Raw genomic sequence first — 14,525 nt, 5'->3', positions numbered from 1 at the left:
GCCGGCTCCTCCAAAAGCAGTCAAACCCCATGTCCAAGTGCTTGTTTCTGTTCCTGCTTGCAAGGGAACCATCCGCTCTTTACAATTATCTATGGCCACAGTTCAAGGAGAGGATTCTTCTTCAGCTTTAGATCCCAAATGGAACAACGGTGCAATACTCCGGGAATCGTTTCCTTGCATTAGTCCACAATAAAAAGCCGCCCAAGGTAGATATACATATTATTCTCCAGAGATACACACTGTCATTTTTAAAACGCGATAAGAGTCCTTGAGTAAACATTTACACGTGAATTGTCGCCGGCCCCTTCTATCAGTTTCTTTCTTTTTTTTTTTTTCTTTTTTTTTTTTTTTCTTTACATTATAGGATGAGCTACAAGAAGGGCTGCGGACACTCAGTGCAAAGTTAGAAGCTAATAACAATTAAACATTTGACCAATGAGCAACTCAAAAGCATATACTGGATAAAAGGAGAACACGCTTTTAGTTCAGCCACGCGCAGGCACTCACTCACACTCACGCTCTCACACTCACACTCACATCTCAAACAAAAACAGAACGTCCGAACCTTGAAAAACAAATCCTTAGAGCCTGTTGTCTCGGTGTACTGATGCCAACCTGGAAGTGTAATCATCAGACGTAGCGAGTGTTCACATTTTGTTATTGGCCTGCTGGATTCAAGTATTTGCATGTTTGATATGTTCTTTTTTTTTTCGTTTTGTTTTGTTTTTGTTTTTTTTTTTTAAATATTTTTTTTTTTTTCCTTTTTTTTTTTTTTTTTTTTTTTTTTTTGGTGGGGGGGGGAGAGGTTAACAAAAACGACATGAAAAAGTAATGAAACGAGGGTAATGTGCATAGGCAGATCCATGGGAGTAGTGGACACAGATACCCCAGCCCGCCCCCCTCCCCCTTCAACCTGTACAGTCCATAGTTACCATTCAGATTCATCACTTGTCTGTACCAATGGTAAATATCACACTTCACCCTTTCTGATTATTGGGTCCGCCTCTGGTAATGTGCATAATAGTCACAGGCTCATTTTAAATAGGCTTTCATTTCCCCTTCCCCCCGCCCCTGCCCCCCCCCCCCAGCTGATAAAATAACCCTTTCCAGCCCAAATTCTGAAAAGTGCCCTTCATGATAGACCTATTCTAAGCAGCTTTTATAGTTTGTTTTTAAAATCACCATACAAACATAAAAAGACGACATAAAACAAAAAGCCATGAAAAAAAAATATAACCTGTCGTTAGCACGTGACACTGACCAAAAGGAGCCCATACTGTTGCATTAACAGTTCACAAGGACTTCTGCAGTTTCATAGTCGATATTGGACAGAGGTACTAAAAAAAATAAAAACTCAAAAAAAAAAAAATAAAATAAGGGCTGCCAGTCTGATCGGTTAAAGCTGGATTCTTCATCAAGCCCGGGACTGGAAAGGGTTACAACTTTATATTTCCTTTAGTGCTGATGATTGTGATTTCCACTCGGTTCCTCTCCGCTTCCTAGATGGACTCCCCGCTGAGAAGATCCCCCGGAAGAAGAGTATTCAGAGGCGTGGGGCTCCCGATCACTCGCCCGTCGTCGGCGCTGGGGGGTCCCCAGAGGCTGCTGGAGTACTGGGGCACGCCGCCCCACAGCAGCTCGCTGCTGCCCTTGCCCCCCAGGCAGGGGCTGTTCCAGTGCCCAGCGTCGCCCCTCACCAGCCCGTGGGAGCCGGCTGAGCCCAGGCGCGGCTGCGTGCTGCCGGCGTTGGATTGCCAGCTGGAGGTGGGAGGCAGCGGCTGGCCCTGCGCGAGGAAGCGGTTCACCTCCTCCTCGCCGGCGAACTCGGCCAGGATGGTAGTGTTACCCAGGACACACCTAGGGATGAGAACAGAAGGCGGGGTGATGTGAGACTGGGCGCTCGGAATGGTGGAGGATCGCGGTGGGGACCTGTGAGGATCAACCACTGAATGGACCAGCGCGGCTTTCTGGAAATATCTCAGGTTTCTGTAAATCACCGAATCACAGAGGCTGGACAGGAGCTCAAGAGATCACTGAGTCCAGCCCCCTGCTTACAGAGGGCTCCCTGCAGTCACACAGGTCAGCATCCAGACGGGCCTTGAAGATCTCCAAAGGAGACTCCGCCACCTCTCTGGGCGACCTGTCCCAGTGCTCCATCACCCCTACCATAAAGAGTACAGAACTGCTTCTGTTCAAGTTTGAGGCCATTGCTCCTTGTCCCATCGCTACGCCATCTTCTCTCTACTGTCTCCTATTTAGCTGTCTAACCCAGGCAAAGGCATGTGGATGCCCCATCCCTGGAGGTATGCGAGGCCAGGTTGGATGGGGCCCTGGGCAGCCTGGTCTAATATTAAAAGTGGAGGTTGGTGGCCCTGAATGGGGCAGGGGGTTGGAGCTTGATGACCTCTGAGGTCCCTTCCAACCCAAGCCATTCTATGACTCTATGAAACACAAAGCCAGCTGTGCGGTGCCCACCTCAGTTATCCAACATCCTCCACAGGAGGCAGTCTGCACTCTACTTAAGGAATGATTTTTCACAGAATTTAAAATCCGTTTTGAAAAAGTATTTATTCACTGCTGATCCTCACTTCAAAAACAAAGCTAAGCACATAACTGGGGATGGAGTGAGCAAACCGACCCATGCCTAATCCAATGGCAGAGATCAATCTGAGCCTGCCCACCATGTGATGGACCTTCCAGCCCACAGCAGAGGTTGGAACAAGATAATCTTTAAGGTCCCTTCCAATCCAACAATTCTGTATTTCTGTAATTCTATGGCACCTTTTGGCACCCCAATACCGACTTGCTGGCTTCCAAAAATCCCACTGTATTTTGCCACTGTCACCCTGCCAGCAAACCAACTGCACAGACTGCTAAGCCCCTGTCACTCAGAAAGGGCAGGCCTGTCCTTGCCAGCAGGATAACCATAGGTATGCCATAGCCTATTAAAAACACAATTACATGGAAGCCTTCCAAATCACTGATAATGTAAGGACCTTACTGCATGTATTTTTAATATAAGCACTCATCTTCAAAATCAGCTATCAATTTTGCTACTGGCATCATTTCTCTTACCTGATGCACACATCTAAACTGATAGAACTAAGATGGGGTGATGTTACTTCTCTGATTACGGAATGCGGCTTCGTAACATTTCATTAAGGAAACGGTCCTCCCTTATCATTTGGTCATGGAGCAAATGATATTTCCTCTACAATCAGTGCTTTTAATCACACTTGTGCTACAAACTGTTGATAAAGAAAATTCCCTTCTAACTCTAAGCACATAAGTGTTCTTTTGAAACATCAGTCTTTGTATTCTTCCTATTTTTAATCCTCCTAAATGCCACTGATTATATCACTCAAATTCTCCAACTCTTGCATCCTGTATCTATTAGCCCCATACAGCTAAAGAAGCCCATTTTCTTGCTTAAAAAAGTGGGTTCCTAGATAAAACAGGCTTTGTAACAGAAGAAAAACAGAACAGAAACATACATATGCAGAGACTTTTGGGCCTTGGCTGCTTCTTCCTTGGAACTGTATCGGACCACAGCATTCCCTTGTGTCAGGTTCAGGTGGAATGTTATCAGAGGGCCATGCTGCAAACACAGTGTCCGCAGTGTGGAACCATCAATCTGGTCAGAGAGAAGGGGAAAAGGTTACCTGTGGTTTTGTGATCTCACTTTAAATGCCTGCTGGCTGAACAAGTTTGTAAGCTAAGAGTAAGCAGATGTGAAAGGAAGTTTGTCCTCCGTAAGAAGAATTTCATGAGAGACTTCTCACTTCTGAAGACCTGTCTGAAGTCCAGTGCACAGCACTTCCCCATTCGTGTGATACAAACTACAGCTATCATTAGAAGTCTACCAGTGAGTTAAAGAAAAAACCACACGGCTCATAAATTAAATCAATTTTCCCCAAGATCACTTTGGATGCTTTGTAGCTCACGTCCTTCCTTGTGAATGATACCATGGGGAAGACTGGAGGGTTTGACTGATTCAGAAGAAAGACGAAACCCCACAGGAGATGCAGATTTCACACCTCTGAATCTGCCTTAAGACATCATTCACCTCCAAACTTACACATACAGAGATGGTGCATGCTGAACAGCTAACTGCAGAGCTTAAAGCTCTTACTTCATTTGACAGCACTTTAAAAACCTAACAGACTCCCTGCAGAAGACAGGAAATTGTAACATACACAGAATAATTATTTTCCCTTCAAATGAGCCAAATCAGCCCAAGTGATAAGCCTTATTGTCTCCTGCACACGGCAAGTTGCTTTGCACATCTCACTGCATGCAGTTCCATTCACCTGAGGCGTGAGGTTACGAAGAACCAGCCAGCTGCTTGTCCTCCCTGAGCTGTCAGTACTCCATGCAGAACCTGCAACACAAATTCCACAACAAAACATTTCACCACCATGCAATAAGCATAAACAGCAAGGAAACTGATGGTGAATCACAACAAGCACTGGTTGTGCTCCAATTGAAGATACAAGGGCATAACCAGCAGCAAAATCTGCTCTTCCAGCTTCAGCATGGTGTGTTCTACAATGAGAAACTGGACAAGCTGGATGTTTATTGGTGGCATTTGGGAAACTGCAGTACTTGTGTAGCCACATGGGTGAGCAGTGTTCAGAGGGAGCTGTGGCACTAACAGTGTCTGACCACCAGGTGGGGTTTTGGTGAAGAAAATGGACAAAATAAATGGTAAGAAGAGGGAAGAACATTTAATTTCCAGCTTACTGGAAGCAGATCAATAAAATAGTCAGCCAGATATATTAGGTGCAATGCTTACTTTTGAAGCTGTCAATATTTCACTAATAAACATGATGTGCATGCTTCTATCGCTAAGATCACTGTTTCTCATTGTATTTAAGCAAGACAATAAAAAAAAGTCTGCACAAAGTACTACAGCGCTCCTTGAGGGCCCTGCAATGCCATCAGGCCCTACACGGCTCACACGTGCCATGCACCACCCATGGGGCATTTCACTACAGTGAGACAGAAAACCAACCAACAATTACAAAAGGAAGCTGCTGTGGTGCTATGAAAGACAGAAGCCAGGAGTACCAGAGGAGTAAGAGCTGGTCCAGCCCAGGGGACTGGCACCCCACGTCGATGATGGCTTGGTGTTGGTTAAGCCCGGAGGTGGTCTGGTAGGAGCAGTAGTGTTTCTGGGTACCTTCCATAGTTCATGGGACAGAGAGGCTTGTGTGTGGGAGATTGGGCCGGAGGACCACGTAGACTTGATGTCTGACAGTTTACCTGCAACAGAAAATAAGAGATTTGTGTGTTTTCAATTAGCACCAATGGTTAAACCAAACAGTAATCAAGCTTCTGCACTGCTGTATTACTCCCACTTTCCAAGAGATGAAACAGCACTCTGTTGCCAACTCACTGCTACAAATCCTGCACACATATAACCTCCTTACACTGGGATTTACATTTTCAAAGAATTTTCTATTTGCTGATTTAACATCACCTATGTGCACAATTCCCCTTTTAAGAATACCTGTCTTGCTTTTCAGTAAAAGATGACGTGACTAAAAAAAAAGAACCCCAAAAACAAAAAATGGGCTTAAGTATTTGAAATCTCATTTCATCAAAATTACAATGAAAGCCTTAAAGATTATCTTTCAAAGGTTTAACAGAACGTAACCACTTTCTTTTTCTGTGCAACTCATTTTATATACTGTAAAGCAGCATTTCCATACGTTCTTCTCATATGCTATGAACATTTCAAAGATCAAAGACCAATACAAATTGTGTCTCTGAACATTCAAATAACATACATGACGTGGAAGCCTCCAGGAGAGTGGAGCAGATCACAATCTGTAACTTCTCACTGCTTAGTTTACTTCTCCTATCAGTTTTTAAACTACTTCAGTACCATTCCTGTCCCATCAGAGCTTTATAAAGTCATTAAAACAAAGCTAAGAATAAGCAGTCGTGTTCAGCAGTGAGTTGCACAAACCTGACTGAAGATGAAGATGCTGAACCAAGATCCCTTATTCACCTGTGTGGCAGGTAGTTGTAGAAGCTTTTGTGTTAGGAGCCCTAGCATCAATTTACCAGTCACCAAATCACAGCCTCTGTTACATACAATCTCAAAACTGCCTCTGTTTATCATCTAGCTCCATGATTTCATATTGAATCACAGGAATTTAAGTGGAAGAGTAAGCACACTCCCACTTCTTGCGAGTTGTAGCGACAAAAATAATTGAAGCATGACGATGGTGACATTAACAAGGGGGGAAAAACGTGGTGGTTAAGGAGGAAAGTCTGAGTTTTAGAACTCAGAGCAGCTCAGCCTGCAACACAGCACACGATGCATGCACAGGTTAGATGTTGCTATGTCACTAATTCTCATAGGGTTAACACAAAGATTAGATGAGACTGCAAAAAATACAAGTAAACAGAGCAGGAATGCATGGCACATACAAGAAAGCAAGCCATCCTTTTTCCTTTCAGTGAAGCAAAGCATTTCAAACAGAACTTTTCTTGCTTTGCAACCTGCATGATGCCTCGGGAGGCTGTGGCTTCGTTTGCTCAAAGGAGATTCTTCACTAATTAGACATGAAAATGGTAATACCATCCATGCAATGGACCCTACACGTTTTTATAATGGAACAAATAGGATATTTACATAGCCAGTTTTCTATTATTTGCAAGGAGAAAAAGCTCAGAATGTATTACTCGTTTATTTCTCCTTAAGGAAGGGAACACATTAAGAGCATTTACTCTTGAGGAAGCTTTCCTCGACAGACAGAGCCCCAACTCCAACCCCCATTCCCAGGCAGAGCATTCTCCTTGAGGTACAACCAAACTTTCTCCCGAGCTGAAGATATTTTACAGTTAGCAGCAAATTTGTGAACAAAAAAATCACATCAGCTCTCACTGAAGGATGTAGGACCTTGGCAGTAACTCTGTTGCTGGAGAACAGAATGTTCCTCTGCGAAGTTGCAATGGAAATAGATTAAGACACCTGAATGCCAACACAGAGCAATGGCATTTGGCATCAAGTGGAACAAATACATTTTCCTTAGCACACCTCCAGGCATACCATACAGTGCCCCCCAACTGAGCCTCCAGAAATGCTGCCTACCTCGCGCAGGACTACAAAGCGTGCTTCTGCCTATAGCAGCACTACTGTAATACCACAGACAGCACTTTCTAGGGCCTTTTTTTTTCTCAGAATGCAGAGAAATGTGAAAGTAGAAAGGCCATTTTCGTACCTGCAATGCTAGGTGCGGATGCAATGCTGCTGAAAGAGCTACTGTAGCCGGAGGCACTAAGCGGCCAGGCACTCGATGAAGGCAGCGTGGCATTCTGAGATGATGTTGGGGATGACCCTGCAGAACCAGCAGAGAAGCAACTAAGAAAGATGGGCATAATGGTGTTTGGTGTGACATAAGCAAATCTATTATGTGCAAATACAAACCATGCAAGGCATTTTCCTTAATCAGCCTGGTCTCTGAAGTCTAGGAATGAAATGTTACAGAAAGCATGAGAAAGGGAAGCAGAAGTCTTTAGTAGAAGAGAAAAGAAAGTTGGCACGGCAGTACATGTATTAGTGCCTGTGCAGAAGATAAATTCTGCATTTCCTTTAAGACACACAACTAAAAAAAAATCAGCATTAAACTGTTCAGACTCGAGGAACAGGCTCCATTTACGAGGGTGCTTCACTGGCTGACTTGAGCAATGACAACTACAGATGAACATAAATGTGTATGATAAACTAACCTCTTACCACGGGTGATTCGTCCTAAATTACTTGAGGTAAGCACTTCTCCTATATTCTAATGCCCACAAACATCTTTAGATTTTTGCAGACTTTCAGTAAAGCAAGGATATATTTTAGCAAACTCTTCTCAAACTAATAACATTAAACAAAATAGCCTGAAACCATCTTGGTAAATCATTTACAATCTGAGCAGCTATCTAAGCATACACACAATTTCCTTCCTGGCAGTAAATGAAAGAAACTGAACATAAAATAAAATATGTTCATTATAAAGACCAGAAGAAGTGCAGATATTCTCTCTAGCCAGCAACAAAATTAAGTATGTATCCCAGGTGACTTATCATTCCTGACATATGCAGGTGCACTGTGATACTGAAACATCTTTACCTGACTAAGAAAGACAGGAGAGCTCTTTGGAAGAAGACAAAGTGGTCCACTGGGGCAGAACAGAGGAAATTAAAGGGCAATCTTGACCCTCACAGATCAACCAAAGTCCAAAGGGCTACGAATACTCAACTGGAACAGAAACCAATGCAACCTCACCTTATCCAGACTCACTGTGCTCCTTGAGATACACATACGGACATCAGACTCATGCAAAATGACTCCCTATTAAGACCCTCTCTGGAAATCATCTACTCCCCACACAGACATCCCTGCGGAAGGCTGGGGGTCAAGAAATTACACTACATTCAGAGCCCCATTTGCCCAAAGAGCTGAAAGCAGCCCTGGCTGCCCATGACTAAAGCATCATTAAAAACCAGGGCAAAACAACCACCAAACCCAACACTTTGGTGCTGCCTAACTGTTCAGTGTAGCAGCCACAGTCTAACCCTGTGTAGGGATTTCAGCTCTATTAATACAAGCTGTGAACGCCACATTCAAGATGCAGAACTCCAAGAGCCTTTTCCTGGCAGGATGTCATGAAAATCCTCATTTTGTTTGAAGGAGTACCAGCAAGGACAGAAACAAACACCCAGGTTACCTGAGCATAAAGAAACAAACTCAGCAATTACACTTTGCATTAAAATTATATTATTCATTATTTAGCAAGATAAAAACCAACAGGGTAAGGAAGCATATTATGGACCCCCAGCAGCCACTGCTTTTCATGGGGTTTTGTCCCCCAACAGACTGTTTATTCTGCAAAGACCATCTATATTGACCCTCTACAAGTGGAGCAACTATTTCTTCATTCCACAGACAGATTATATACAGAGCTGATGTACACCTACATTCTGCAAAGACGACCTGCACAAGGAACATCTCAGAGGCAACTCAAAATCACTCAAGGCTGTGGAAAACCCTCCTCCCTCGTATTTCACATCCCTTCACTTGAGCTAACACATTCCAGAGCTGGAAACCAGTTTCTGACTGAATTCTGACTTAGGAGCTTTGCAGGTATCACAGACGTAGCTATCTACCATAACCAAATCCTGACAGCTCCTTCTTGACAGCCTGATTATAATACTCCTGTCCATAATAGTGTTTATTTTAATAGAGTATTCAGAACTTGCCTATTAAGGCACACTGATCACAATTAAACCGAGCCATCTTTCCTACGATCCCCCTCCAGTACATCCAGCTAGTAAGCTGCATAGTCCCAGTGGTTTATTGTTCTCTTACAGAATACTTCTAGTTCTGTCTGCCAAGACAAAGGGAATGGAAATAGCACTGAGAAACTGTAGTTTACAAGTTAATCCTGTTGGTTTCTTTTTTCCCCTTTTCTTTCTCTTTGATGGTTTTGGGGATAGAACAGCTCTAATTTATGTTCCCGAGTGATCTCCTAACAAAGCCACAATTACATGTGACAGAAGCCTGCTGCCTCCACAGCTGAGGAACGTTTTTTACTGTGACTTCTTATGTATTTCCTGAAGTGCAGGGGCTTGGTCAGAAGGGAGAGAAGAATCTTGTTCAAAACAAATTGGTAGGAATTATATATGTTATAAAAACTTCCAGTGACCACAAAAGTTTATGTTACATCTTGCAGCCCCTTCTCAACATAAAAATATTTGCATTCCCAAGGAAAACCAGAAACGTCACAGTCCCATACCGTGTGTTTGTGGATTGTGAGTGAAAGTTCAGAGCAGAGGCTTCTGTAGATAAGGATTACATGCAAAAAACATCCTACACTCATATTATAGGAAGTCAACTTTGTTGGAAAGAAGAAAGTAAATACAGATGTGAAAGTAATGCGTGTGTTTACCTCCACTCTTGAGAAGATAGCGATTAACATCCTGTATCGTGGTGTTTATGGTAGGCCCTGTTGGAACACTTCCAGGAGTAACATCAGGGTCATTTTCAGGATCAATATTCTGTAGTCCTTTCCATGGCACTCCTGGATGAAATTCTGTTCCAAATATAATAAAAACAAGACATAAAGTCACAGTTCTCCCAAGTTTAATTCTTCCTATCAGCAGGCACAGGGATTCAATAAACGCAATGCAGAATGCACTTTAATGACATCAGATGAACACAAACGCTCTGCATTTTGTTACCTGGTGGCCAGTTTATGCTGGAGCCATTGGAGATCTTATCACTATCAGTTTTGGCACGTGACCAGCTGTGAGGAACAGCTACAGGTGGGCTGGCAGGCGACTCACTGTTCTGAATCAGATCATAGCGGCCATAAGAGTCATCAATGGAGGACTTTCCTGGAGGACCAATGCTCAAACCTCCAGGAATAGCACCTGTAGTGAATGAAATGGAAAGGCTTTGGTTAGGAGTTGGACTAATTTGGGGGACAGGATTTCACCAGTAAGTGATAAAATATAAACACAATAAGCAACAGCCTCTGAAACCTAAGAATTATACCTATGAAGTACACGGCTGGTAAGATCCAGACTCTCAAGCTGGCCAAGGGAACTCGGGTTACTGCCAGAAGGAGAGTAAGTAATTCAAATAATCATAGTGATGGTAAATAGGAATTTGCTGAGGCAGCATGTTACAGAATATCATTGCAGGCACGTCCCCTTCTTGTCACTTTCCAGGTATTTGCTACTGACAGCACAGCAGAGCAATGCCCTGCTGGTCAAACCGAGGGATAAGGAGAAGTACAGGCAGTTGAAGCAGGGATGGGTTGATGGTCACATAGAGCTGTGGTCAACAGCTCTGTGTCCAAGTGGAGGCCAGCTACAAGTGGGGACCCACAGGGAACCATCTTGAGACCGCTGCTCTTCAACATCTCTGTGGGATCAAGTGCACCCTCAGCACTTTGCTGATGACACCAAGCTGAGTGGTGTGGCTGACACAACAGAAAGGAAGAGTTACCACTCAGAGGGACCTGAGCAGGCTTGGAAAGTGGGCATATGAGAACCTAATGAGGTTCAACAAGGCCATGTGCAAAGGTGCTGCTGCACTGGGCTCGGGGCAATCCCAGATGTGCAGACAGTGGGAGAAGAACTAGATGACCTTTAGGGCCCATTCCAACCTAAGCCATTCCATGTTTCTGTGATTTGAAATATCGACAACTGGGCATAAGCAGTAGAGTATCTACAGTTTATTCTTTGCAAAAGAAGAAACTACTGTGAAAGAGCAATAATTCAGGCTGCTTATAATAAAAAACAGGATACGAGAGTTAACAGAGCATCGTGTTCTAACATAATACTTGCACATGCTGCAAACACTAATGGCTTGTTTTATTTGAACTCCAAGTTCCCAGCAATAAAATTCCCTGAATGAAAGAACCAGAAAGGTCTGCCTGTAAGAAGTTCTATGTGCAAGAATTTCAACGTGGCTACAGAAATCTTAAAAATGTCTTCAAGGGTGCTCTGTACCACTTACCAGCACTCAAAGAAATGAGCAAAATGGGAAAAGATTGATGATTGCAATGTGACTCAAATCCCAAAAAGCCAAACCGACCTGGAAACTGAATGGGACATACCGTGCTTGCTGGAGTTCTGGTCAAGAGAAGAAGCAGCACTAGACAGATTATCCATTGAGTTGGGATGTGTCCACTGAGGAAGGCGAGACTGGGACTGAGAAGTGTCCTTCACTGACAAACCACCAGTAATGTCCATGTTATTTACATTCATGTTCGGGTTCAGTCCAGCTGAAGGAAAACAGGTCGTTAGACATCCCTGATACACCGGAGGATTTAAGAAGGTGTCTCTGCTTACCAATCCAGCTAAAGGAATTATTAAATATGTCTTTTTAGACATTTGTACAGAGATTCAATATGCATGTTTTCAATCTGCTCTCAGAACATTAATTTAGAATAACATCCCTAAGAATTCAGAAAATATTGAAGTATTGCTAAAAAGAAAAAAAAAAAAAAAAAAAAAAGCTAGGGATATATTTTCTATCTGTTGGTATTTCTACTTGCAGTCTCTCTCCTTGTCCCACAAAAGGCATTCTCAAAGAATGCACTGGAATGCTAAGTTTAAACCAGTGAAGAATTTGCAACATTCCACTGCTGAGCCAAAGTATCCGAATGTCTCACCAGCGTCCTCCTGTGATGTCTGCTGCTCTGTTTTGCTGGCAACGTTTAAAAGATCTTCAAGTAATTGACTCAAAGGTAACACAGAGAGCTGCTTCTTCATGGAGCAGGTATTCAACTATGCGAATATATTCACAGAAGTAGATTGAAAAAAACCAGCCCAATGGTTTTCAGAAAGTGTATGTATAAGTAGGGAATCATTTTAATCTGTTTCAGTGACACAGATCTGGGCCCTTTTTGATACACAATCCTGCATGCTAGCAGATCTCAGGAAGCTGATACGGTAAGAACCTCTCACACTCTGCAAATTCTTCTGCCTTCTGATGCTCCCTGCTGTAACAGCTCCCCATAGTGGTGAGAATCACCTTCTTAACTTCTGAATGGAAGATAAAGCTTGGCAATTCTATCATATACAGCATGAACAGAGGCACAAAGAGATTATTACATTAATTCCCCTACTTCATAAAGTCCATGGCATACGCAGTCATGAAGAACAGGTCTCGGGTTTTTCTGTCACCACCTCAAGGCTCTGAGTACATTTCTTTTGACACAGATCTGTGTATCACCTACCACTAAATGCCCAGTGAAGAAGATTTCACGAACTTCCTGGACAATTTTTTTCCAGTATCCTACTTCCCATGGAGCAAATAAATGATTCTTAATGTTTAAGGATCTCTTTTTATCCAACACAAGTTGATTATTTCTTGCATTAACAACGTGCACGTACCACTTCTTGAAGGTAGCTTTTATGTTTTTGAAGATGTCTCTTGAATCATGCCTTTAAATTGGCCAAACAATTGCATTCTAAACTCAGCAGCCATGTTTTCAAAACACCCAATCATCTCCACAACACTGCATTCCATCAAACCCATCTGGATCTGTCTTGAAATACACTGACCAAAGCTGATGATTCACCAGTGCTGATTAGAGTGGAAAGGAGATTTCAAGTGACTGTTCGTAGATAATATTTGTTCATTTTAGATTTTAGTATTAAATTCACATTCAGGGCTATGTACCTAGATGAGTAATTAGAAAATCTTCTGTTCTGCAAAGCATACAGATCACTGGTATCAAAGCCACAGTTTTGTTTAGGCATTTCAACAATATTTAATACACATTTATTTTGTATTTATTATACTGTAGAGCTCGTGCTGGAGGATAAAATAATGACAAACACTCCCTCTGCCTTCTGCATATGGAACTGCTTTGAGGAGGAACACATACCAAGGGGGTAAGGAGCAAAGGTGTTCGGTGAAGACTGTTGCTCTTTGGTCTGCAGGTCAGGAAGGCCGGGAGCCTGGGGATGGGGTGAAAAGCTATCCATGGCTGATTTGCCTGCAGAGGGGTGCAAAGATAGATGTGGAGGGGGAGGCTGCTGCTTCATAAGCAGGGCCTGGGCCAGCTGGCGCTGGTGCTGCTGGATCTGCTGCTGCATGTTATTGATTGTACGTGCAACCTGGCAACAAAAGAGAACAGATCAGTAACTGCTCAATTCGCAATGACTTAAGATTTCTTATGCCTTTCTCTACCCTTAGATAGATCCCTTTACAAATAAAAATTGACTGAATTAAGTGCTGAAGAGCTTTCCTCCAATAACTGAGTGCTGTGAAGTAAGTAGCTTTATCCCCCCAGCACTCTTCGCCTCCCAGTACTCAAGCCATGCACTATATTACTGTTCCTAAGGAAGCTCTAACTGGTTTGGTATCATGTTCAATCTCTTTAAGCTTTTCAAGCCAAACTCTGATGATGGAATTGAATTGGCAGCCAAACCTACTTGCTGCTCCTGTTGTCTCATGGGTCCGGAAACATTACGCTGAGCCTGTAACATCTGCTGCTGGATTTGTAAACGTTGGTACGCCTACGGGACGGAAACCAGAGGTCAGAGACTCTAACATATACAAGAACCCTAACAAACTTGCCTGAGCTGATCTGGTATGATACACAATAGGGAAGAAGCATTGGAGTTTTCTGAAAACACACAACGAAGCAAATGTAACGATCTTGTTAAGAACGTATTACAGAATGCATTTAAGTTCAGCACTGTTTCTCTTTAAATCAAACAGGCTACTCAGTAAGTTCACCAGCAATATGGATTCATTCAACATAGGAACGTGCTTTCCTTCTGAAAAATGTGCCTAACAAAGGACAAAATAAAAGATTATAAAGTTATCCAAATTGGGTAAATATCAACAGTTATTTTGTATTAGCCTTTTTATTCTGATAGCACATTGCATTTCATCAGCTGTGTGACTTTACTCCAGAAAAATCCCATAACTTTAATGGCATTCACTGGGCAAGGTATAATTTCCCTGAATCATCTGAATTCGAAATCCAAAGGAGTTC

At 42.9% G+C, this 14,525-nt stretch overlaps 1 protein-coding gene across 5 annotated transcripts in view; it reads right to left on the bottom strand.

Annotated features, from left to right (window-relative positions):
* Positions 1-1,082: 1,082 nt before the first annotated feature.
* Positions 1,083-14,525, bottom strand: part of TNRC6C (trinucleotide repeat containing adaptor 6C) — a 70,432-nt gene continuing 56,989 nt past the window's right edge. For 4 of the 5 annotated variants that reach the window (XM_042833250.1, XM_042833248.1, XM_042833249.1 and 1 more), the window contains 10 exons: positions 13,957-14,040; positions 13,407-13,638; positions 11,628-11,795; positions 10,243-10,434; positions 9,951-10,094; positions 7,236-7,352; positions 5,071-5,265; positions 4,311-4,381; positions 3,495-3,634; positions 1,083-1,857 (listed from right to left, as the gene is read on the bottom strand). In XM_042833250.1, coding sequence (XP_042689184.1) covers positions 1,500-1,857; positions 3,495-3,634; positions 4,311-4,381; positions 5,071-5,265; positions 7,236-7,352; positions 9,951-10,094; positions 10,243-10,434; positions 11,628-11,795; positions 13,407-13,638; positions 13,957-14,040 — 1,701 coding nt within the window. In that variant the 3' untranslated portion in view covers positions 1,083-1,499. The remainder of the gene's footprint in view (positions 1,858-3,494; positions 3,635-4,310; positions 4,382-5,070; positions 5,266-7,235; positions 7,353-9,950; positions 10,095-10,242; positions 10,435-11,627; positions 11,796-13,406; positions 13,639-13,956; positions 14,041-14,525) is intronic. The other variant, XM_042833251.1, reaches the window with a different exon arrangement.

Source organism: Centrocercus urophasianus, unplaced genomic scaffold (assembly GCF_019232065.1).
Source record: "Centrocercus urophasianus isolate 14NV4802_14NV808 unplaced genomic scaffold, USGS_Curo_1.0 seq_41, whole genome shotgun sequence".
NCBI lineage: Eukaryota > Metazoa > Chordata > Aves > Galliformes > Phasianidae > Centrocercus > Centrocercus urophasianus.
Note: the sequence above shows the minus strand (reverse complement) of the source record. Positions and strands in the feature narration are given on the sequence as shown.